The sequence below is a fragment of the Glandiceps talaboti genome, chromosome 21 (assembly GCF_964340395.1).
Source record: "Glandiceps talaboti chromosome 21, keGlaTala1.1, whole genome shotgun sequence".
Classification (NCBI taxonomy): Eukaryota; Metazoa; Hemichordata; class Enteropneusta; family Spengelidae; genus Glandiceps; species Glandiceps talaboti.
In genome coordinates, this window is record NC_135569.1 from 11701119 (window position 1) to 11726018 (window position 24900).

At 36.8% G+C, this 24900-nt stretch overlaps 1 protein-coding gene across 1 annotated transcript; it reads left to right on the forward strand.

The window, feature by feature from the left end:
* The first annotated feature begins 4285 nt into the window (after nucleotides 1–4285).
* LOC144451847 (SUZ RNA-binding domain-containing-like) lies at nucleotides 4286–12569 on the forward strand. Its single transcript, XM_078142754.1, has 5 exons — nucleotides 4286–4348; nucleotides 8016–8056; nucleotides 8845–8986; nucleotides 10292–10383; nucleotides 11768–12569. Exons 1-5 carry the CDS (start codon nucleotides 4289–4291, stop codon nucleotides 11868–11870), a joined length of 438 nt encoding a protein of 145 aa, XP_077998880.1. The 5' UTR covers nucleotides 4286–4288; the 3' UTR covers nucleotides 11871–12569.
* Nucleotides 12570–24900: the final 12331 nt, after the last annotated feature.

Genomic DNA, 24900 nt, shown 5'->3' on the forward strand with positions numbered 1-24900 from the left:
GATAACATTTCTTCCTCTTGGAAGATACAGGACCACTGTGATAAGGAAGGAACTATTAGTAACTGCTACAACTTTGGGACAACCGTTTCTGAAAAACTGAAAACTGCGGAATCCCATAGACAATATAAAAATAAAAATAATTTTCCGTTGACTCCTTACCATTGTTTAAATGCAGGAAAAACCTATAAAATTGGTTTCAATAATGTTAGGGGTATGAAATCCAAAAAACAAGAACTATCAAACCTATTGCACAAGCAAAATATATGCATCTTTGGTTTATGTGAAACATTTATGAAGAAGAATGACATGGTGGTTATACCTGATTATAATTTTATTCAAAAACCACGTGTTGTCAAGGGAGGAGGTTTGGGAATCTTAGTCCACAAATCAGTAATTATTATCGATGATCAATGTCTAGACTCTCATGATGATGAATAGGAAAGATTATGGGTGAAAGTGAAATTTAATGGATCAAAGGATGTAACTTGTATTTGCGTTGTATATTTTCCAGTTGATGGTAAGAATAAGACTTTAACTGAGGAACTATATCACCAACTTTTAACAGATGTTTTGACATTTGAAAATCAAGGAATGGATAATATTATCATTATGGGAGATTTTAATGGAAAAATAGGAGAAAAAATCGCAAATGGAGATAAGGTGAAAAATGATAATGGTAAAATGCTTATTGAATTCTGTGAAGATTCTGATTTGACTATAGTAAACACCTTGCCTTGTGCAAAAGGAACTTTTACATGGTTTAGAAATCATCAGCAGTCAGTGATTGATTATTTTTTAATCTCTGACCAGGTTACTAACAATTTACAGAAATTTATAGTGGATGACGACATGGAATATCATCTTGGGAGTGATCACAATGTTTTACTGTTATGTTTAAATACAGATCACACCCCATCTAGGAAGGATATAGTAAGAAATGAAAAATGGAACTTTAAAAATAACACTGATTGGAAATTGTATGAAAAACTAGTTTCAGATTCCTTTTGTAATTGGGGTATTAATTTTACAGACAATGATCCAAATGTAATATGGGAAGAGTGGAAAAATAAGTTGGTAAATGTAGCACAGAAGGGTATTGGAAAAAAGTCTGTTGGTAAAGGGGGCAAAGGATGGTGGGATAACGAAATTGAAGATTTAATTAATGATAGACGAGAGGCATGTAGGAAATATAGAAAATGGGCAAAGACCCCTTCTGACTGCAAGGATGAATCCACTGGAAATGAACTTTGGTCCACCTATGTTGATCGTAAAATAAGGGCAAGTAAATTAGTTAATTCCAAAATCTTAAATTACCAAGTTAAGCGTAGTGTAGAAATTGCTAAAGCTGGTGGGAAATCATGTAAGTTATTCTGGAAAAATTTAAAAGGACAGAAACCACAGTCTAGGCAGGTTTGTATATATGATTGTCTGGGTGGTAATAGACATGTAAGCAGTAATGAAGTTGTTATTAAAAGTAACTTGAGACACTACTGGAATACATTAGGAAAAATGAATGTTGCCTTAGAGGAGAGTACAGATGTTAGAAACTCTTTTCATGAACAAATCTTACAAGAGTTACACTTAATTAGAGATTTTGACAGAGTTCATAATTGTGATGATAGCCTTCCAGTAATTGATAATATTGAAATAACACATGAAGATGTTACAAAGGCAATTAGTTCTTGTCATAACGGGAAAGCTTGTGGGACAGACGACATTCCCAATGAGTTGTTAAAGCATGGTGGTCATAATTTGATAAGATCATTAGCCATTCTTTTCACGACATTCGCTGAACAAAATAAAATCCCAGATGAATGGAGGAAAGGAATTATAATAATTCCAATATTTAAAAGTGGGTACCCCAGAGATTTAAATAATTATCGTGTTATAACTCTTAATTCTTGTTTGTCTAAATTATATACAAAAGTTATAGAAACAAAGTTAAGAGAATTTATTGAGAATAATAATATTCTTGGAGAAATTCAAGGAGGTTTCAGAAAGGATAGACGTTGTGAAGATAATATTTTCATGTTAAAGGGAATAGCTACCCTGAGAAAATCATTAAACAAATCAACATATGTGGCCTTTTTAGATTTCTCCAAAGCCTTTGATTGTGTATGGAGGGATGGGCTTAGAGTAATTCTTTGGAAAGTGGGAATTAGAGGACATGTATGGAAAATCATTGATGACATGTATGACAAGCTGTTTAACAAAGTTAAGTTGAATGATATTAAAACAGACTATTTTGAAACAACTGAAGGGGTTAAACAAGGCTGTGTTCTCAGCCCATTACTTTTCTCTATCTATATAAATGAATTTGCAAAAATGTTAAAGAATTCTAATGTTGGGGTTCAGATTGACACACAAATAATCCCAGGGATTTTTTGGGCAGATGATGTTGTATTAATAGCAAATAATCACAGGGAACTACAAACTCTTTTACATATAGCAGCTGACTTTGCAGTGAAATGGAGACTTTCATTTAATCAAACTAAATCAGAAATAATGTTCTTTGGTCGGAAATTACATACTAAGGACACAGTATGGAAGCTAGGTGACTTAAAACTTAAGGAAACCAAGTCGTATAACTATCTAGGTATAATCATCACAAAGTCATTAAAAGATCATGAACATTTTAAAAAGATGTACCAGAAAGGAATGAAGTTAATTGCATATTGTAAATCTCTTATCAACCATCATAATAGTTTCAACCACTTTGAGTATGGGGATGTACTCTGGATGAATATTGTTTTACCATCAATTAGTTATGGAAGTAGTATATGGTTTCTACAAAGTGCTGTAGATACAAAAAAGTTGAAAAGTCTCCAATACCAATTTGGGAAATTTCTTTTTAGGGTAAATAGGAATGTTGCATGTCATGCAGTATTAGGTGATTTAGGTTGGTCAGACATACAGAGTATACTCAACAATTCAAGGATTAAATATCTTGATAGATTACAGAAAATGAATGATGATAGATGGACCAAGTTGATTTTCACTGAACTCAACAAGTCTTATGATAGGAATGCAAAGCTAGTGTGGAACTGGCCGAACTATGTACATAATATCCTTACGGAGAACGGGCTAGACCATATATATGGATCCACACAACCAACAAATACAAATTGGATAAATAGTTATAAATCCATTAGTAACCTCAATGAGATGGTATCATTTAAACGTAATATAAACAATTTGAAGTCCTTAAAACACTATTCTTGGGTGAAAAATGATAACAGAAGAGAAATCTATGTAAATGATGTGGTGGATCTCCATGGCACCTCACTTTACTTTAAAGTCAGATCTAACTCCATTGATGTAGAAGGGAATAAAGTAAATTGGACAAATTATAAAGGGTCTGGAGATTGTAAACTCTGCTCGAGAGGGAAAGAAGATATTTATCACTTTCTTTTTAAGTGTCCAGTTTTTCTCGACATAAGAAATACATTTTTCTTGCATTTAAATGAAACATTTGTAAACTTTGGTGTTGATAATGTATGCAGTAAATTTCACTCTGGGGGTCTGAACTATAAATTCAATATTCTTTTTAGTAGGGCTTTATGGGAGGTCAACCATGACCTTGGGGAAAGGGTCACAAAGTTGACAAAAACATTCATAAGTTCGTTATGGGATAAACGAAATTCCAGTTTGAGTCACTAAGAGTTATTGGCATATAAAGTAAGCATGCGATTTGACAGGGGAGTGCCATTCTTTGTTTATTGTTGCTTTGTTTGATTGTATTGTCATGGGTATTTGTTCTGTGTCTGTATATTTTATCTTATTTAATAACTTTTTATGTACCGTTGCAAAGGTGTAATAAATAAATAAATAAATAAATAAATAAATAAATAAATAAATAAATATGCGAACTTGATTACACTTTGCATTAACTAAAGACGAGAAGGGGAAGCAAACATATTTCTGTATACTTATTATTGGATTTAAATTATTTCTCATAATTCTTGAATGAACAGTTTCATTCTTTGGGAGCCATATACGTATTAATTCTTTGGGACGGGGAAATCAAGTCCGGGCTGTTGTGAAAATAGTATGACCTCCCGATTCTGTTTTCTAAAAACTGTCCCTTGCTGTGTATTTTAAAACTTAACCCCACCCTCTTTTTCAACTATTTCAACAACAACAAAATTAGCTAAAATATTATCCTACGTGAAAAGGGACACGAGTTTCAGGATTGTAAATGAGGAACTCCTACTGTACTGTGTCTGAGGCAATGTCTATTCATTGGAGTAACTATATACAAACCAACAAGTTGGTGGCGCTCTTCAAAATGGCAGACGATGAGGACGAAGAAGTGTGGGATAGTTGGGAAGATGCTGTTGACAGTGGTGTAAGTTACTGAAGTAATATATGACACTAGTCTACATGATGTAGTAAATCAGAAGTGTGTATGTTATCCGTTTTTACACATATTTTAATGTTATTGCGATTTTATACCTTGGCCTGCGGGCTGCCTAGCATCGGAACATGGAGTTGGAGGTAGATAGAGCATGCTCATTCATTAGCTGCAATAATTGTAGCGTCTTGTTGCGGTTTTGTGGGGTTTTTCGTCTGTTTTGGTGACTTTTTAAGTTTTTGTGTTTAACCCGCACCTAACGTTAGGTGCGGGTTAAACACAAAAACTTAAAAAGTCACCAAAACAGACGAAAACCCCCACAAAACCGCAACAAGACGCTACAATTATTGCAGCTAGCTCATTCATAGTGATATACTGTAAACCGCAATATTTTCGCGTGTATATTTTTTAGCGATTTGATACTTTGTGGCAATTTCGCGACGATTAATTTTCACGTATTGTGATCAAACACGTCTCTAGCCAACGTTGTGTCATCGTGACAACCAAACTTCCTTCCATGCTGATAATGTAAATTAATCATAGACTTGATTATAAACTGCTAAATGATACCCAATTAGACTGTATAATGCGTATCCGTTATTGAAGATGTTAAATAAACGAAGTCTTTTGACACATTTCTTTGTATGACTGCGTTGTAAATGGGTTGTACTTTCACACATATTGTTTTCACACAGCTTGGTTCTGCCTTATTCACGCCTTGCGGTTGTTGAAAGGTTTATTTTGAATGTAAAACAGTTCACACAAGGAAAGTGTGAACATTTTTCTTTCATTTTTGCGGTTAAATATAAATTATCAAAGTTGTTTTCGGTGTATCAAACGTAAAAAATGGATATAAACCGTGGGTTTTGGCTTAAACTTCACTTGCGATCTGATCGTCATACGAAGCTGTTTACTGATCACGACTAAATTTAAAGTATCAACATGTGGCGTTACGTTATTCGAAATCCTAATACGAATACTGCAATAGTACCTGGTCTTCCTGATCCTACGAGAACACCCAACCCTGCTGAGACTGCAAAAGCCAACGAAGAAGTGTCAAAAGTGCTCAATGAAGTCAACTCCGGTAGTTTGAAGAGAAAGAGAGGCCAGTATGAGTACTACAGTGCTGAACTTGGCAAGTTTGCAGCAGAGAATGGCAATGCGAAAGCTGTCAGAAAATACACCACTTCGCTGGGTAAGAAAATCAACGAGAGTACCATTCGATCGATGAAAAAGTCATACTTAAAAGAAGTTGGAAAGGGACGACCTGAGCCAGTCACGTCTCTTCCCCATGCAAAACGTGGAAGACCCCTCCTGCTGGGCGAGCTCGACAACAACGTGAAAGCGTACATACACAATGTGAGAGACTCAGGCGGTATCATCAATAAAAACATCGTGGTAGCCGCTGCAAGAGGCATCGTACTACAAAACAACCGAGGTCTACTTAGTGAATTTGGCGGCCCTATCAATGTAACCCGTACGTGGTCTGAGTCACTCCTTCGGCGAATGGGTTTTGTCAAGCGTAAGGGAACCAAGGCAGCTCGGAAAGTGCCCACTAATTTTGCTGAAGTTAAAGCCGAGTTCTTAGATCGAATCACTGACGTCGTCTCTACAGAAGCGATACCGCCTGAGTTAGTCATTAACTTTGATCAGTCCGGCATTAACATTCTCCCTGTAAGTTCGTGGACTTTAGCAAGACAAGGTGAAAGTCAAGTGGCAATCATTGGTTTGGAAGACAAGAGGGCTATAACAGCATTGTTTGGTGTATCTCTAAGCGGCGATCTACTCCCAGCACAACTACTGTACCAGGGCAAAACGGCCAAATGTCACCCGACTTTTAATTTTCCTGCTGACTGGGATGTTCACCACAGCCCAAACCACTGGAGTAATGAAAGCACAATGTGTCACTATGCAGAGAAAGTGTTAATTCCATACGTTCAACGAATCCGTCAAAGTCAAGATCTTCCCAATGAGCAACGTGCACTCGCAATTTTCGATGTCTTCAGAGCTCACCAAAGTGCAAGTTTTCTACAGAAACTTCATGATGCTGGCATCGCAACCGTATTTGTTCCAGCGAACTGTACCTCAGAATTACAGCCTCTCGATCTCAGTTTCAATGGCAAGTTCAAAGAGTACATCAAAGAAGAGTTCAACAAATGGTATGCGTCACAAATTTCATCAGCCTTGGATCGGAATGAAGACATCAGTAGTATCAAAGTCAACCTAACTCTGTCACATGTGAAACCGCTACATGCCAACTGGTTTTTGACAGCGTATGACAAACTCCGTAATGACCATGCCGCCATCATTGAAGGTTTTGAGAAGTCGTCCATCAAAGCCGCGATCTCCAATATTCAAATATAGAAACATTCAGAACTGATCCGATCACAGAAACAAATTGCCAATAATATTTAAGTACGTGTAGTGATTTTTTGAATCTTTATTATGGACTTCCTACGAGTATTTTTTCATCCGTGATCTTGTGAACCGCCATTTTGTCGAGTTGTTGATTTTGCTATCAGTATTTATAGTATCACAAAACATTTACAGTTTGCCGCCATGCACGTTGTCCGTTTGTAATTTTTGATAATTTTAATGTATGTGAGCATGATTTTTTCTTTACAAGCAGTGAACAATTTATGAAGGAATTTCTTAGTATCAAAACAGTTCATTTTGAAATGTGTAATCTGTATTTTTGTCCGTGATTAGTCGTATTTCAGTACACCCGTCTTGTTTGTGTTTGTAAATTCGTAACTTGTGATTTGTTCTGTTTTTGAACTTGAGAAAATAAACCGAAGATAAAAATACAATGTACACATATTATTTCATTCTTATTAGTTTATTCCGTAAAAGAAGTGGGTGTCTGCTTGTGTTGAAGTGTATGTGTATGTAATGTTTGTTATGTGTTCGTTTGCATCACTGTGATTCACTTATGGAGTGCTTCTGTACGTTGTGTTGATTGATGTTGTTTACAATATTTTCGCGACCTCAATATTTCGCGATTTTAGGTGCCTCGCGAAACTCGTGTAAATTTATTTTACGCGAAAAATTAGCGGTTTACAGTATATGGCATGTGTAGTATTTGGATCGGAGATTGTGATTGTTTATTGCAATTGATTACTTGATCATTGCTTAGATTAATTGTTTAATGGGGAGGGGGAGGGGGTGTAATACACGAGAAAAATTCAGAATTGTGTACGAAACGACTAACAGTTCTAGCGAGTCAACTGACGTGATATTTGCGAACCACAGCGCAGTCGCTTGTGTGCTAATGTATCAAGAGAAGTCGGCCACTTGCGAACTCGGCCAGTGCATATACAGGAGAACTCGGCCAGTGTCTATGGCATTTTAAACGGTTCAATGTAAATGTAACAAGCGTGTTACTGTACAGATAAAGTCTTTATAAAAGGCAATGCTTAAATTCTGCTGTTTATTTGATGTAATGGTATCAGGTACTAATATATATATATGCACAAAGACATAGTGTGGTCTGTGACCATAAAATTTCACCAAATGGCGAATTTCAATGCTTGGTGGAAATTTAATTGTTTCAGTTATAGACTCATCTGTTGAAAATGTACATTGTCCCAATGTCATCCTCGTCAAATTCAATTCATGATAAAGTTATAATTGTTTCTAAATTTTTTATATTTCTTTACAGGCTTTTGATAAGAAGATAGAAGAAAGCAAGAAAGATACACCGTAAGAAATATTTGTGTGTGTGTGTGTGTGTGTGTGTGTGTGTGTGTGTGCATGCGTGCGTGTGTGTATGTATGTATGTATGTATGTATGTATGTATGTATGTATGTATGTATGTATGTATGTATGTATGTATTAATAGATTATTCTCGTCATTTCCAGTTTAATCAGGGTTTGTTTATTTCAGGCGTGTTCTGTTGGGCTCTATTTGGTGCGTGTGAATATTATAACTTTTCACACGTATAACCATTAATCACGCGCAGTTGTCGTTCTGTTCCATAACATTTAGATGTGTTCAAGTGTTTACCTAACATATCTGAAGCTCGCCGATAATACCTTGAAAAAGAATTTTTTATTCGAAACGTCTGATTTTACGTCTATTTATATGGACTGACTTACAAGTTCCATATGCATTTCTATGTATGTACATGTAGGAGTACAAAAGTAATGAGTAGAACAGTCCTGATAAATAAATTCAATACTGACATTTCAAATAAATATTCTTTAACAAAGGTTACCAAGGCAAGATATATAGTAGATCACCACCTGACATTATATCTATGTGTCATGACATAGAATGAACACCGCAAGTATGTATGTATGTATGTATGTATGTATGTATGTATGTATGTATGTATGTATGTATGTATGTATGTATGTCTGTCTGTCTGTCTGTCTGTCTGTCTGTCTGTCTGTCTGTCTGTCTAACTGTAACTGTTACTGGGTATGTGTAGGTGGTTGGGTAGCGTTTTATCATATAATCAACTGTTTTTCCTACAATTTTTTTACAGAGACATTCAGCCAAACAATCCACCATCTGTTCTACTGGAAGACACAACAAGAACTGCATATCAACCACAATTGAAAATATTAAAACGACAAGACGTGGGAGATAATGCAGAGGAGAAGCAGAAACAATTAGAAAACAAACAGGTTAGCACTTGAGAAAATAAGAGCAATATGAACAAACAATCAAACACTAAATACTATATAGATATAATAGCATTTGCACTGGAGAGAAGAATAATGATAGTAGCAAACAATCTAACAGAAGATTGACAATGGAGAAAAGAGAGTATTCTTGTCACTACCAGGAGAAGGAATAAAATGGAAAGGGTGACATGGCGGCCGTGTTTGCAGGACTGCAGTGGGGTGGTCCTGAAGGGGGGTATTTCCCTTTCTGCCAAAGGCCAGAAGCAATATCATATGTTTATTTACAGTATGAAGCTAACACTCTTTACCTGTTCTTGGATGCTGAAAAGGGAGAAATAAAACTCCATGACAACATTTCATTTAATCATTAATTATACTTTATTTGTATATATTTTCTGTTTCATTCTTGATGCTTGGATATAAGGTTGCGCAAAACATGAAATTTGACTGCAAGAGCAGGCGGAGACCTTGCGCAAGTAGTGTGCAAATAAGCTTTAGAGGGAACACTGCTATGGAGTGAAGTGTACTTAAACCATCATTTCAATTGACTGAAACTCTACTAGGTATTGAGGTGTAACTTATAAATGACCTGATGACATAATTATATGTGTTTTAAAATGTTGAGGAAATCCATCCCATGCAATCAACTGTTCTAAAATAATCTAGTCTGGATGCCAACGTGGTCTCTAACTAAACCATGTCTGGTCAAAGTCCCTCAATCAGCACAAAAAGTTGTTCTTCCAATCAGTGAACCCGAACTGCTATAGTGATGTAAACAGAGTATAAGTAGCATCCTGAGCTTACAAATATACCATATTTGGACATTACCTAACTGCCCTAATAAACACTAACTTTATGAGGGACTGTGTTATTGGTTAGAATTGGGTGATTGATTAACAAAGACATGATGTTAATGACTGTGTGGGTGGCTGTGGATGAATTTTAAATTACATCTCATGCATCTCAGGACTTTTAGAGTGTAACGACTTTGACTACACTGTGAGTTGAGATGTAAATGGTAACAATACTGTATAGGAACGAGACTATATGAGTGGAGGTGTAAATGGTAACGATATCGTATAGGAACTAGACTAGTGGAGGTGTAAATGGTAACGATATTGTATAGGAACTAGACATGACACTAGAGTAGTTGAATCACGGTTTTATGTAAGTATTTTTATTTGACTGGAATTTAAGTGTATAACTCTCCTCGTGCAACTTTTAATTATTGCACAGAAAGCTGTAAGCTATATTATAAACTTGACTACTAAAATAATATTTGACTGTCCACTATTTCATTGACAGACACCGCATAAAACCTTGGAACAAAGAGAGAAAGAATATGCAGAAGCGAGAGAGAGAATTTTTGGAGCAGCTGAAAGTGAGGATCAACAAAGGTAAAGAATTATTCAGATTTTGAATTTAAAAATGATATCAATACACAAACTCCAACAATCATAAACTAAGGCCCAATAAAAATAATTGTTTGGTTCCGGTTACCCGACCCCCACCTAGCTTTTCCGACCCTAAACTTTTTTTTACGTATTCGAGAAAAAAATAATAAAATTGCAACAATTGTGAATTCTCTTGAGAGTAGTGGATGCGGAAACTGACATCACTTTCAAAAGACAATATAAAACTGTTCTTTTAGCTGTACATCTGATGGGAAGAAATAAACACACAGACCATTTGGAAAACAATGAAAAACCTGAACTAGACATTCACACAGAAAAAATATATCATAAAATAAAATAAAAAATCTACCTACCCACCTATTCTAAAATTGAGAGTAATTGGAACCACACAATTTTTTTTATTCGGCCGAATATGTAAATAAAAATGGTTTAAAGTAGAATGTGCTGTGGCAATGGATTTCACTGAAAGTTCTTAAAATTTCTCCAAATATTTCCTAGTGAAAGCCTGCTTCGGGTCCTTTTGAAATTATAAAATAAATTTGGGGTTCACCATCTTGTTTCCATGGAAATCATCAATGTTTTTATTCTCCCTCAGAGTTAACACAGCATTTGACGGCCATATTGGATTCTAAAATGGCGTCATTTTGACAACTTCTTTATGTCTATTTCAGAAACGTGTATGGTTACCCCTGAATTTTTTTCTTGATTTTGAAAATTGGCATTAAAAAGTCTAATTGTTTGTAGTATGACAGATTTCGCATAACGACACATGCCAGCAGCCTCAGTGTACCACTTCTTTCAAGTCGTCTGTCAACTGGGTGGGAATCAGAAGTAATGTATTCTGTAATATGAAGTAATTGCATAGATAGTGCATACCAATGTAGTGTACACGTTGCAATGTCTTTTTGGCTGTTATGTTTACTATCGTTTGTTCTTTGTGTGAGCGCTCATTATATACAGCTGACACAATACCATAGGTTTTCCCGAGCCACACAAGAGCGCTGAGTAAATTCACTCAACCAATGAAAACACGTAATACATCAAAACATATGGGTACAGTACTTCAGAGCTCAGACAACGATGTTATCGTTATTGTTTGGTCATTCTCTTTCTTTCACTTTCGAACGTTGAGTGTTATATTGTAAGATGGATTCCGGTTGGCTACTCGTAAGTACAAGATTGGGTTTGGGAAAACCTATGGTATTGTGTCAGATGTATGTAACGAGTGCTCACAAAAGAACAAATGATAGTGAATATAACAGCCAAAAATAAATCGTGATGTGTACACTACATCGGATTTTAACCATGTTTTTTATTTGAACATTGATATTTACACCATGACTATGTACTGTTTGATTTTTTTCAGACCATCACATTTGATACCAACAAGAGAAGACTCTTTGCAAGACAGTGTAATAAGACAACCTAGAGGTCCAGATGGGACAACAGGATTTCAACTCACAAGATGATGTTAACATTATGAACAAGACTTTTGTTTGATGTATACTAGACAATGAAATTCACAGCAGTATGTCCTCTAATAACACAATAATCTTTTGTCGTCAAAATGATAAAATCAAGGTTTTCTTGTGAGTTGCCTCAGGGATGGAAAACCTACCAAATTGTTAGGAATCACAAGATGTATCAGTGGCACATCAAATTAACTTAGAGGGCAAACTGATTCTCCGACGCTGTACTGGATCATGAAGAGTGTGATCTCTAGAATGTTTATACGACTAAAAAGGGTGCCGTCCGTGATCAGTAAAACAGTGCAAGTTAGAGGCCAGGAAGGAAACATTGTGCTAAAAAAAATCATGTGATTTGAAATATGATCATTATTTTATCAAAAAGTTGCTCAGTAATTAGAAGACGGCTGTATTTTGGATTCAAACAGGTACCAGAATGTATTCAGCAACATGTTGTGATGTTCATGGTCGTATGCAATAATGTTGTAAGGATTCTAACGGATACCAGGATGTCGCAGCAACGTGTTGTGATGTTGATAGTCCCATGTACTCATGTTGTGTGGATTCTAATGAATACCATGATGTCGCAGCAACATATTGCAGTGTCGATAGTCCCACATCACAATGTCTCATGGATTCTAACAAAGCAGTGCAATGGCTGGACCCACATCAAAATGTGTTTTGGATTCTAAGAGATACCAGAATGTATTCACCATGTTGTGTTGTTGATAGTCCCATGTACTAATGTTGTATGGATTCTAACGGATACCAGGATGTCGTAGCAACATGTTGTGATGTCGATGGTCCCATGTACTAATAATGTATTGTGAGTTCTAACAGATACCAGTATGTAGTGTCAACATGTTGTGATGTTGATGGTGCTGATACAACTAAAACAGTGCAATTGATGAATGGTGCTCATGTCAACCAAACTATGATAGTAAATCTATAGTCCAAACCATTATAGAGGTGCCACACACTGTTAGATTGTAGAAACAGACTGGAAATCATGTTGAATGGTCCCATGTACTAATGTCATGACTGGTAGGAAAGTAAACAATTGAAGCCATTAAACTATCAAGTCCATATGTTATTATTTCAGCAGAAGCCATTTCTACTGCACTGTATAAGAATAGCAATGTCCACATGTTATTATTTCAGCAGAAGCCATTTCTACTACACTGTATAAGAATAGCAATGTCCATATGTTATTATTTCAGCAGAAGCCATTTCTACTGCACTGTATAAGAATAGCAATGTCCATATGTTATTATTTCAGCAGAAGCCATTTCTACTGCACTGTATAAGAATAGCAATGTCCATATGTTATTATTTCAGCCAAAGCCATTTCTACTACACTGTAAAAGAATAACAATTTCCATGTGTAATTATTTCAGGAGATGTCATTTCTACTACGCTGTACTAGAATAGCAATGTCCATATGTAATTACTTCAGCAGATGTCATTTCTGAATGTACCGTACTTTGAAAAAATAGCAATGTCCATTTTTAATGATTTCAGCAGAAGCCTGTTTCTACTGCATTATGAAAGAATAGCAATGTTTATCACTTTCAATGGGATTAGGTACAGGATCCTGTTCTGTGTGTGTGTGTGTGTGTGTGTGTGTGTGCGTGCGTGCGTGTGTGTGTGTACGAGTGTGTGCGCATGCGTGCGGTCTCTGTATGTTATTGTTAGACTGGAGGTGCCCTTTTTCTTTGCATGCATTCTTGTATTCATCAGAATTTTTAAGATTTTATTTCATTCAAATCAAAGTTTTTTCAAAAGCCTCCAGAGGTGCAAAACTAGTTGAGAATTCAAGGTACCATTTCTATTAAAATTCTAGAATTGAAATTAGTCATATTCTTCCTGAGAAGTGTTTGACAAACTTTGTTACTTTTCTATTATTACATAACATTAGGCAAGGCTTTTTTTATTTCTATCAAGGCGATAGAGTGAATCAAATGTAGATTTTTTGAAATTTTTATCACAACTTTTATTCTATCATTTGTTAGGGCATGCACAGTTTTATTTATCATTGTATTATCACTAATTTATTGAAAAGTTATTGTTAAGCTCTGATGACATATTATGTATATTCTATCAGCAATGTACAACATAACCATACCTGTCTCTGGTTAGTTAAGTAGACTGCATCTGATTACAGCATAATTTAACAAAGTGTACTTTGTTCATGTAATAGTAGAGGAGTGTTGTAATACCTCCCATTTCATATTTGTGTTGACTGGCTCTGTTTGATACGACCATGCAGAAATCAATACGAAAATGCAGATAGGCGTCTAAATGCAAGGCTGATACTACTGTTCCCAGTTGTAAATGTGAAGATGGCAATCACTAGAGGCACTGATCTTCTAGCACCGGATAGAAGAGGCTGTTTCAAGCACCTTCAGTTTAAACGCCAAGTGTATCATCTCAGTTTCTTTCCTAAAACTATTAAGGGCTGGAATTCACTAAATCATGATCTGAAAGCCAGTCAGGACACTGATACTTTCAAGGCTAAACTCCATAAACATTACTACTAGGTTTTTGTGTGCATCCCTCCCCCAGCTGTGATATCTGTAGGGAGGTTAGCTGGTATTGTATAGATGGATACATGCATGCACACATACATACATACATACATACATACATACATACATACATACATACATACATGTACATACATACATACATACATACATACATACATACATACATACGTACATAGTAGATACATAGACATTCTACACTTTAGGATAGCAAGATTGAATGAATACAGTTTCTTTTGACATTTTGTCTAAAATGAAATGAACTAACGTGTCACCATACAGACTTCAAATGCAGACATCAAACATTGGCACCCACGTGTCTTGGTCTATAGTTCCAGTAATTTAAAATGCATTATTTTATTTCGACAAAATGTAGCAAGATGTTGCAGTATTTTAAAATGCATTATTTTATTTAGACAAAATGTAGCAAGATGTTGCAGGACTTTAAAATGCATTATTTTATTTAGACAAAATGTAGCAAGATGTTGCAATATTTTAAAATGCATTATTTTATTTAGACAAAATGTAGCAAGATGTTGCAGGACTTTAAAATGCATTGGTTTTTTAGACAAAATGTAGCAAGATGTTGCAGGACTTTAAAATGCGTTGTTTTTTTTTAGACAAAATGTAGCAAGAAGTTGTGGTGAACTTCCTATCTTAGTATAGGATATCTAGTTTCTTATTGCATGGTGGTATCAAGAAAAGTTAGTGAATGTCACATGACATGAACTGTATCAAACGAAGCTGGTGAACAGTAATATGAAACTGGCAGTAATAGAGTATATCATGAGAAAGAAGAGAAAATGAGTTGAGTGGCTCTTCTCACATGGCATCAGTTTTGCAATAAGGGTGTTAACTTTTCAATCTTTGTTTTGTTTCAAGTTGAATCATTGTAAAATAAAGAGACTAGACTAAGACTTAAGATAAACACAGAATTAGAGTAGAGATAATAAACTTTGTGGTATCAATACTATGAGTATTAAACTAAGGCCAAATAAAAAAAGTGGTTTGGTTCTGGTTACCCGATCCCACCTAGTTTTTCACACCGACTGTAAACTTTTTTTTACATATTCAAGAAAAAAAATAAGAAAATCACGAAAATTGTGAAATCTCGCAAGAAATAGTGGATGCGGAATCTGACATCAGCTGAAAAAGACAGTTCTTCGAATCTGTAATGGCTGTACATCTGATGAAAAGAAGCCAATAACACAGAGACCATATGGAAAACAACACAAAAAACATAACTACCTGAACTAGACACTCGCATATAAAAAAAAAATAAAAAAAATAAAATTAAAAATCTACCTATTCTAAAATTGAATGTAATCGGAACCACACAATTTTTTTTTTACGCCTAAGGGAGAGAATGGGAGGTGATTTAGTCTTCATATGGTATAACCATTGCCATAAGGGTCCATCAGTAGATATTCAACCTCTCTAAGTTGGATCACGGAAAAGATAGAGATAGCAGAGTTAAAAAAGGAGATTATTGAGTATAAGAGATAGGATCAGAGCACGAGCTGAACTTTGAACTTTGCTGCAATGGTTTACTAGTAGATGTTCAAACTCAACTGTGTAAGATGGATCATTGTGTTAAGCAGACATACACAATCATACAGGAAATCGCTGGGAACAATTCCCATCACAACAAAAGGGAAAAAAATAAGAAAAAAAAGTTGATTCTTATGTAATTGGGGAGTTAGACTAATCATGATAAGGGTAGAGTAGAGATACTGTAAGTGAGAGGAGAACCTGAGTTCATTGATTTTCAATATGCTATCAACATTGCCATAAGGGTCTACCAGTAGATGTTCACGCTCTGTAATTTGGATCACTAAAAGAAGATAGTCTAGAAGGCATCAGAGTAAAAGTGACAAGCCTAGAGTAGAGTATAGAGTAGCTGTTGAAATACATAATTAGCTGGTCGTACCTCCCTAGCCCACGCATCATCAGCTAGTCTTGCCTACATTGCCAAATGGTTAATGCAGCCACGTCTTCAAAAAGTCATTAAAACGCTTTACTTTGGTGTTATGGGTTGTATTAATATAATTATGAAACAGTATACTTTTACACTTGATATGAATGCTATATACATTGTGGTACATACAGAAAACGTTTTACTTTGGTGTTATGGGTTGTATTAATATATGAAACAGTATACTTTTACACTTGATATGGATGCTATAAATGATTGTGGTACAAACAGGAAACGCTTTACTTTGGTGTTACAGGTTGTATGTTATACCATTTACTGGAACTTGTCTAATCACTGGAAGTCACTGGCAAAACTCTTACGCAATAAAATGCTGTGATACAATATTCTAATACTACTTGACTAACGTCTTTTAATTTGACCCCTTTCCAGAACACCCCCCCCCCCCATGCCTGTGGCTAGAGAGAAACGGTCGATATTGCCATCTACAAGCAACTTATTCGAGTCATATTCGTGTTTCATTGAATAATTTCCCCGCAGATATATATTTATCTTAAATTACCAAAAATCCCTTCTAAATTTTATGTTTCTGTATTATTAAAAACTTCTAAATTATTATTTACTTGGGCCATGGGCACGTGTTGCTATTGGCAATACGAAGAAACTGACAGTTGTCAACTCTCACGTAATACAGTAAGTCGTATTCACTGTGAACATTCGATGAATTTTCAAAGCTCCCTTCTAGCCATGGGCGTTCGTATTGTTGTTGAAAGCAAAGACCGAAGAGCAAATCACGGGTCACTCGGTAACTTTCGGCGTATGGCCGGTTTGAACAAAACTTACCCTTGGCCAACTTATCAAAACTCTACGATCCTCTAAATATGTTATGTTTCTGCATTAAAAACTTCTAAAATATTTTTTTTTTTTTGGGGGGGGGGGGGCATGGGCACGCGTTGCTATTGGCAATACAAAGAAACGGACATTTTTTAAGTGTTACCGTAGTCGTGAATATTATTATTGACTCAGTACTGATCCCAGAATCAACCCATCCCGATCTGTTTTCTGTATGGTACGCCGTAATGGGGCGCCCTCACACATCGGTTTCAAATTGTGACAAGTTCTACATAGTGATTTTTTTTTATTCATGAGGTGATGAAACAGATAATTACTGGAATCAGTTAGCACCACAGACAAGGTTGAGGCCTAGAGGTAATGGGTATGGTTCCGATTTGTTAATAGGGGGCTTATAAGCTCGGTAATCGTATCTGGTAGTTTGAAAGGGTTTCTTTTGTTCTAACATAGGCCGAAGGTTACCGAGTTTTCCGTGATTTGCTCTTCGGGAACCATCGGTCTTTGATTTCCACATCGACGCCTCCAGAGAAAAGGAATTATTACGTAACAGTTGAAAATGTCCGTCTCTTTGTGTTGCCAATAGCAACACGTGCCCGTGTCCCAAGTATATCATATTTTAGAAGTTTTTATGATGTAGAAACATAAAATTTAGGAGAGATTTTCGATAATTCTAATTAAGGTAAATATATATCTGCGATGGGAAATTAATGAAACATGATTATGAATATAAGGTCGTTTGTGTGGAAAGCAAAGACCGATGGTTTCCGAAGAGCAAATCACGGAATTCTCGGTAAGCTTCGGCCTATGTTTGAACAAAAGAGAGCCTTCCAAACTACCAGATACGATTACCGAGCTTGTGATCCCCCTAATAACACCTAGACCTAATAGTAATTCTTGTTAGGTTTCTATCTTGTCTGTGATGCCATCTGATAGCCGTAATTTTGAGTTTCATAGCCTCATGAATAATATTTTTCAAAATTTTATAGAACATGTCGAGTGAATGGTGTGTGAGGGCGCCGCATCACGGCGTACCATACTCTGGATGATTTTGGGATAACGTACTGAGTCAGTATTTCAGATCGGTAGCTAGCAGTGTATCAAGCTGTTTGAAATTGTGTTGCACGCCGTGATGCTGTTCGGCGCCCTAACAGATCACTCACTTATTGAATAATTTCCCATCGCAGATATATATTTATAAATCCCTGCTAAAGTTTATGTTTCTGCAATAAAAACTTTAAAAATACGATTTACTTGGGCCGTGGACACCTGTTGCCGTTGACAATACAAAGAAACTGACATTTTTCATCTCTTATATACGTAATAAGTCCGACGTTTTTCCCCAACAAACAGTCCCAACCAGCTGCCGATGTGAAATATTGACTCAGTACCTAGGATGAGACGCCCTCACTGTCACACATCATCTATAATCCTGAGGAGTCTTTAAAAATTTCCCAAAAACTTTATTCATGAGGCGATGAAACACAAAATTTCGGGTATCAGATAACACCACAGGCAAGAGATAAGCAAAACATTGACGGGTATGGTTTCGAAGTGTTAATAGGGGCATTACAAGCTCGGTAATCATCTTTAGTAGTTTGCAAAGGTTTCTATTGTTCAAACATAGGCCGAACGTTACCGAGAATTCCGTGATTTGCTCTTCTCAGAGCTTCGGGAATCATCGGTGTTGCTGTGGCAAGCAAAGACCGATGGTTTCCGAAGAGCAAATCACGGAATTCTCGGTAAGCTTCGGCCTATGTTTGAACAAAAGAGAGCCTTCCAAACTACCAGATACGATTACCGAGCTTGTGATCCCCCTAATAACACCTAGACCTAATAGTAATTCTTGTTAGGTTTCTATCTTGTCTGTGATGCCATCTGATAGCCGTAATTTTGAGTTTCATAGCCTCATGAATAATATTTTTCAAAATTTTATAGAACATGTCGAGTGAATGGTGTGTGAGGGCGCCGCATCACGGCGTACCATACTCTGGATGATTTTGGGATAACGTACTGAGTCAGTATTTCAGATCGGTAGCTAGCAGTGTATCAAGCTGTTTGAAATTGTGTTGCACGCCGTGATGCTGTTCGGCGCCCTAACAGATCACTCACTTATTGAATAATTTCCCATCGCAGATATATATTTATAAATCCCTGCTAAAGTTTATGTTTCTGCAATAAAAACTTTAAAAATACGATTTACTTGGGCCGTGGACACCTGTTGCCGTTGACAATACAAAGAAACTGACATTTTTCATCTCTTACGTAATAAGTCCGACGTTTTTCCCCAACAAACAGTCCCAACCAGCTGCCGATCTGAAATATTGACTCAGTACCTAGGATGAGACGCCCTCACTGTCACACATCATCTCTAATCCTGAGGAGTCTTTAAAAATTTCCCAAAAACTTTATTCATGAGGCGATGAAACACAAAATTTCGGGTATCAGATAACACCACAGGCAAGAGATAAGCAAAACATTGACGGGTATGGTTTCGAAGTGTTAATAGGGGCATTACAAGCTCGGTAATCATCTTTAGTAGTTTGCAAAGGTTTCTATTGTTCAAACATAGGCCGAACGTTACCGAGAATTCCGTGATTTGCTCTTCTCAGAGCTTCGGGAATCATCGGTGTTGCTGTGGCAAGCAAAGACCGATGGTTTCCGAAGAGCAAATCACGGAATTCTCGGTAAGCTTCGGCCTATGTTTGAACAAAAGAGAGCCTTCCAAACTACCAGATACGATTACCGAGCTTGTGATCCCCCTAATAACACCTAGACCTAATAGTAATTCTTGTTAGGTTTCTATCTTGTCTGTGATGCCATCTGATAGCCGTAATTTTGAGTTTCATAGCCTCATGAATAATATTTTTCAAAATTTTATAGAACATGTCGAGTGAATGGTGTGTGAGGGCGCCGCATCACGGCGTACCATACTCTGGATGATTTTGGGATAACGTACTGAGTCAGTATTTCAGATCGGTAGCTAGCAGTGTATCAAGCTGTTTGAAATTGTGTTGCACGCCGTGATGCTGTTCGGCGCCCTAACAGATCACTCACTTATTGAATAATTTCCCATCGCAGATATATATTTATAAATCCCTGCTAAAGTTTATGTTTCTGCAATAAAAACTTTAAAAATACGATTTACTTGGGCCGTGGACACCTGTTGCCGTTGACAATACAAAGAAACTGACATTTTTCATCTCTTATATACGTAATAAGTCCGACGTTTTTCCCCAACAAACAGTCCCAACCAGCTGCCGATCTGAAATATTGACTCAGTACCTAGGATGAGACGCCCTCACTGTCAACATCATCTCTAATCCTGAGGAGTCTTTAAAAATTTCCCAAAAACTTTATTCATGAGGCGATGAAACACAAAATTTCGGGTATCAGATAACACCACAGGCAAGAGACAAGCAAAACATTGACGGGTATGGTTTCGAAGTGTTAATAGGGGCATTACAAGCTCGGTAATCATCTTTAGTAGTTTGCAAAGGTTTCTATTGTTCAAACATAGGCCGAACGTTACCGAGAATTCCGTGATTTGCTCTTCTCAGAGCTTCGGGAATCATCGGTGTTGCTGTGGCAAGCAAAGACCGATGGTTTCCGAAGAGCAAATCACGGAATTCTCGGTAAGCTTCGGCCTATGTTTGAACAAAAGAGAGCCTTCCAAACTACCAGATACGATTACCGAGCTTGTGATCCCCCTAATAACACCTAGACCTAATAGTAATTCTTGTTAGGTTTCTATCTTGTCTGTGATGCCATCTGATAGCCGTAATTTTGAGTTTCATAGCCTCATGAATAATATTTTTCAAAATTTTATAGAACATGTCGAGTGAATGGTGTGTGAGGGCGCCGCATCACGGCGTACCATACTCTGGATGATTTTGGGATAACGTACTGAGTCAGTATTTCAGATCGGTAGCGAGCAGTGTATCAAGCTGTTTGAAATTGTGTTGCACGCCGTGATGCTGTTCGGCGCCCTAACAGATCACTCACTTATTGAATAATTTCCCATCGCAGATATATATTTATAAATCCCTGCTAAAGTTTATGTTTCTGCAATAAAAACTTTAAAAATACGATTTACTTGGGCCGTGGACACCTGTTGCCGTTGACAATACAAAGAAACTGACATTTTTCATCTCTTACGTAATAAGTCCGACGTTTTTCCCCAACAAACAGTCCCAACCAGCTGCCGATCTGAAATATTGACTCAGTACCTAGGATGAGACGCCCTCACTGTCACACATCATCTCTAATCCTGAGGAGTCTTTAAAAATTTCCCAAAAACTTTATTCATGAGGCGATGAAACACAAAATTTCGGGTATCAGATAACACCACAGGCAAGAGATAATCAAAACATTGACGGGTATGGTTTTGAAGTGTTAATAGGGGCATTACAAGCTCGGTAATCATCTTTAGTAGTTTGCAAAGGTTTCTATTGTTCAAACATAGGCCGAACGTTACCGAGAATTCCGTGATTTGCTCTTCTCAGAGCTTCGGGAATCATCGGTGGACGGTTGCTGTGGCAAGCAAAGGCCGATGGTTTCCGAAGAGCAAATCACGGAATTCTCGGTAAGCTTCGGCCTATGTTTGAACAAAAGAGAGCCTTCCAAACTACCAGATACGATTACCGAGCTTGTGATCCCCCTAATAACACCTAGACCTAATAGTAATTCTTGTTAGGTTTCTATCTTGTCTGTGATGCCATCTGATAGCCGTAATTTTGAGTTTCATAGCCTCATGAATAATATTTTTCAAAATTTTATAGAACATGTCGAGTGAATGGTGTGTGAGGGCGCCGCATCACGGCGTACCATACTCTGGATGATTTTGGGATAACGTACTGAGTCAGTATTTCAGATCGGTAGCTAGCAGTGTATCAAGCTGTTTGAAATTGTGTTGCACGCCGTGATGCTGTTCGGCGCCCTAACAGATCACTCACTTATTGAATAATTTCCCATCGCAGATATATATTTATAAATCCCTGCTAAATTTTATGTTTCTGCAATAAAAACTTTAAAAATACGATTTACTTGGGCCGTGGACACCTGTTGCCGTTGACAATACAAAGAAACTGACATTTTTCATCTCTTATATACGTAATAAGTCCGACGTTTTCCCCAACAAACAGTCCCAACCAGCTGCCGATCTGAAATATTGACTCAGTACCTATGATGAGACGCCCTCACTGTCACACATCATCTCTAATCCTGAGGAGTCTTTAAAAATTTCCCAAAAACTTTATTCATGAGGCGATGAAACACAAAATTTCGGGTATCAGATAACACCACAGGCAAGAGACAAGAAAAACATTGACGGGTATGGTTTCGAAGTGTTAATAGGGGCATTACAAGCTCGGTAATCATCTTTAGTAGTTTGCAAAGGTTTCTATTGTTCAAACATAGGCCGAACGTTACCGAGAATTCCGTGATTTGCTCTTCTCAGAGCTTCGGGAATCATCGGTGTTGCTGTGGCAAGCAAAGACCGATGGTTTCCGAAGAGCAAATCACGGAATTCTCGGTAAGCTTCGGCCTATGTTTGAACAAAAGAGAGCCTTCCAAACTACCAGATACGATTACCGAGCTTGTGATCCCCCTAATAACACCTAGACCTAATAGTAATTCTTGTTAGGTTTCTATCTTGTCTGTGATGCCATCTGATAGCCGTAATTTTGAGTTTCATAGCCTCATGAATAATATTTTTCAAAATTTTATAGAACATGTCGAGTGAATGGTGTGTGAGGGCGCCGCATCACGGCGTACCATACTCTGGATGATTTTGGGATAACGTACTGAGTCAGTATTTCAGATCGGTAGCTAGCAGTGTATCAAGCTGTTTGAAATTGTGTTGCACGCCGTGATGCTGTTCGGCGCCCTAACAGATCACTCACTTATTGAATAATTTCCCATCGCAGATATATATTTATAAATCCCTGCTAAAGTTTATGTTTCTGCAATAAAAACTTTAAAAATACGATTTACTTGGGCCGTGGACACCTGTTGCCGTTGACAATACAAAGAAACTGACATTTTTCATCTCTTACGTAATAAGTCCGACGTTTTTCCCCAACAAACAGTCCCAACCAGCTGCCGATCTGAAATATTGACTCAGTACCTAGGATGAGACGCCCTCACTGTCACACATCATCTCTAATCCTGAGGAGTCTTTAAAAATTTCCCAAAAACTTTATTCATGAGGCGATGAAACACAAAATTTCGGGTATCAGATAACACCACAGGCAAGAGATAAGCAAAACATTGACGGGTATGGTTTCGAAGTGTTAATAGGGGCATTACAAGCTCGGTAATCATCTTTAGTAGTTTGCAAAGGTTTCTATTGTTCAAACATAGGCCGAACGTTACCGAGAATTCCGTGATTTGCTCTTCTCAGAGCTTCGGGAATCATCGGTGTTGCTGTGGCAAGCAAAGACCGATGGTTTCCGAAGAGCAAATCACGGAATTCTCGGTAAGCTTCGGCCTATGTTTGAACAAAAGAGAGCCTTCCAAACTACCAGATACGATTACCGAGCTTGTAGTCCCCCTTTTTAACACACCGGAACCATATCTATTACCGATAGGCTTCTACCTTGTCTGTGATGCTATCTGATTCTTGTAATTTTCTGTTTCATCACCTCATGAATAAAAAAAATAGAAATTTAAAACATGTCATGATTGTTAAAGTGACTGATGTGTGAGGGCGCCCCATCACGGCGTACCACACAGACCCGGGATGGGTTGAGTGTGGGATTACGTACTGAGTCAATATTTCAGATCGGTAGCTATAGCTAGTTAGAAAATTATTTAATGAAACACAAATACGAATATAAGGTCACCTGTAGACTGTTTGCACTGTTCATTGAATACTTTCCCATCGTAGATATATATATAAATATATTTATCAAAACTCTTCTAAATGTTATGTTTCTGCAAAAAAAACTTCTAAAATATGATTTCATGACCTTCTCTCCACACATACAATGATCACAACAATTCTCTATTCAAAAGAATATATGCATTTATTAAAGTATATCATATTTAATAATTTTAGGTAGGCAAGACTATGAAATAGCAGCACTTTATGAATTGCATAGAGTTGAATTGGATCGATAAGAATCGAGGCTGTATATGTTGTTTTTTTACAGAAAAAAAATCTTTCTTTTTTTCATCAGTTTATGATAAGATTACATTCTTGATATAAAGACGTTATTTTTGTTATTTTTGTCTTTGTTAGCATCGATTTTTGACACCAAATGACAAACATTATAGGCACTACAGCACTGAATCATTTTCAATATTATGTCGACATGTCAGATCCTGGGTCCGTCCATTGGTGGCGCTCTAACATAAAGCGTGTGGTAAAGGGCGCCACCAACGTTTGAATGTGGGTGCCGTCATGATTCGTGTGAAGCCAAATTAGGAAAACACGTACAACCCTCGTACAATGTATAGCTACGCTTAGAATGAACACAAATATTTGGAATACTGTGAAAATAAACACAACTTGACACATTGAAACTTCAAAATATATGGTGGTATAAGATCCACTACTAAATCTACATTCAACGTATTTCACCACAGGTGAGATCATGTCATAAAATAAAAAAACGAAAATGAAGGAACAGTTTTAAATACAAGAACAATCTTAAAAACAAATGAGTAAAACTATTGATTGACATAGCAATATAAAATTATA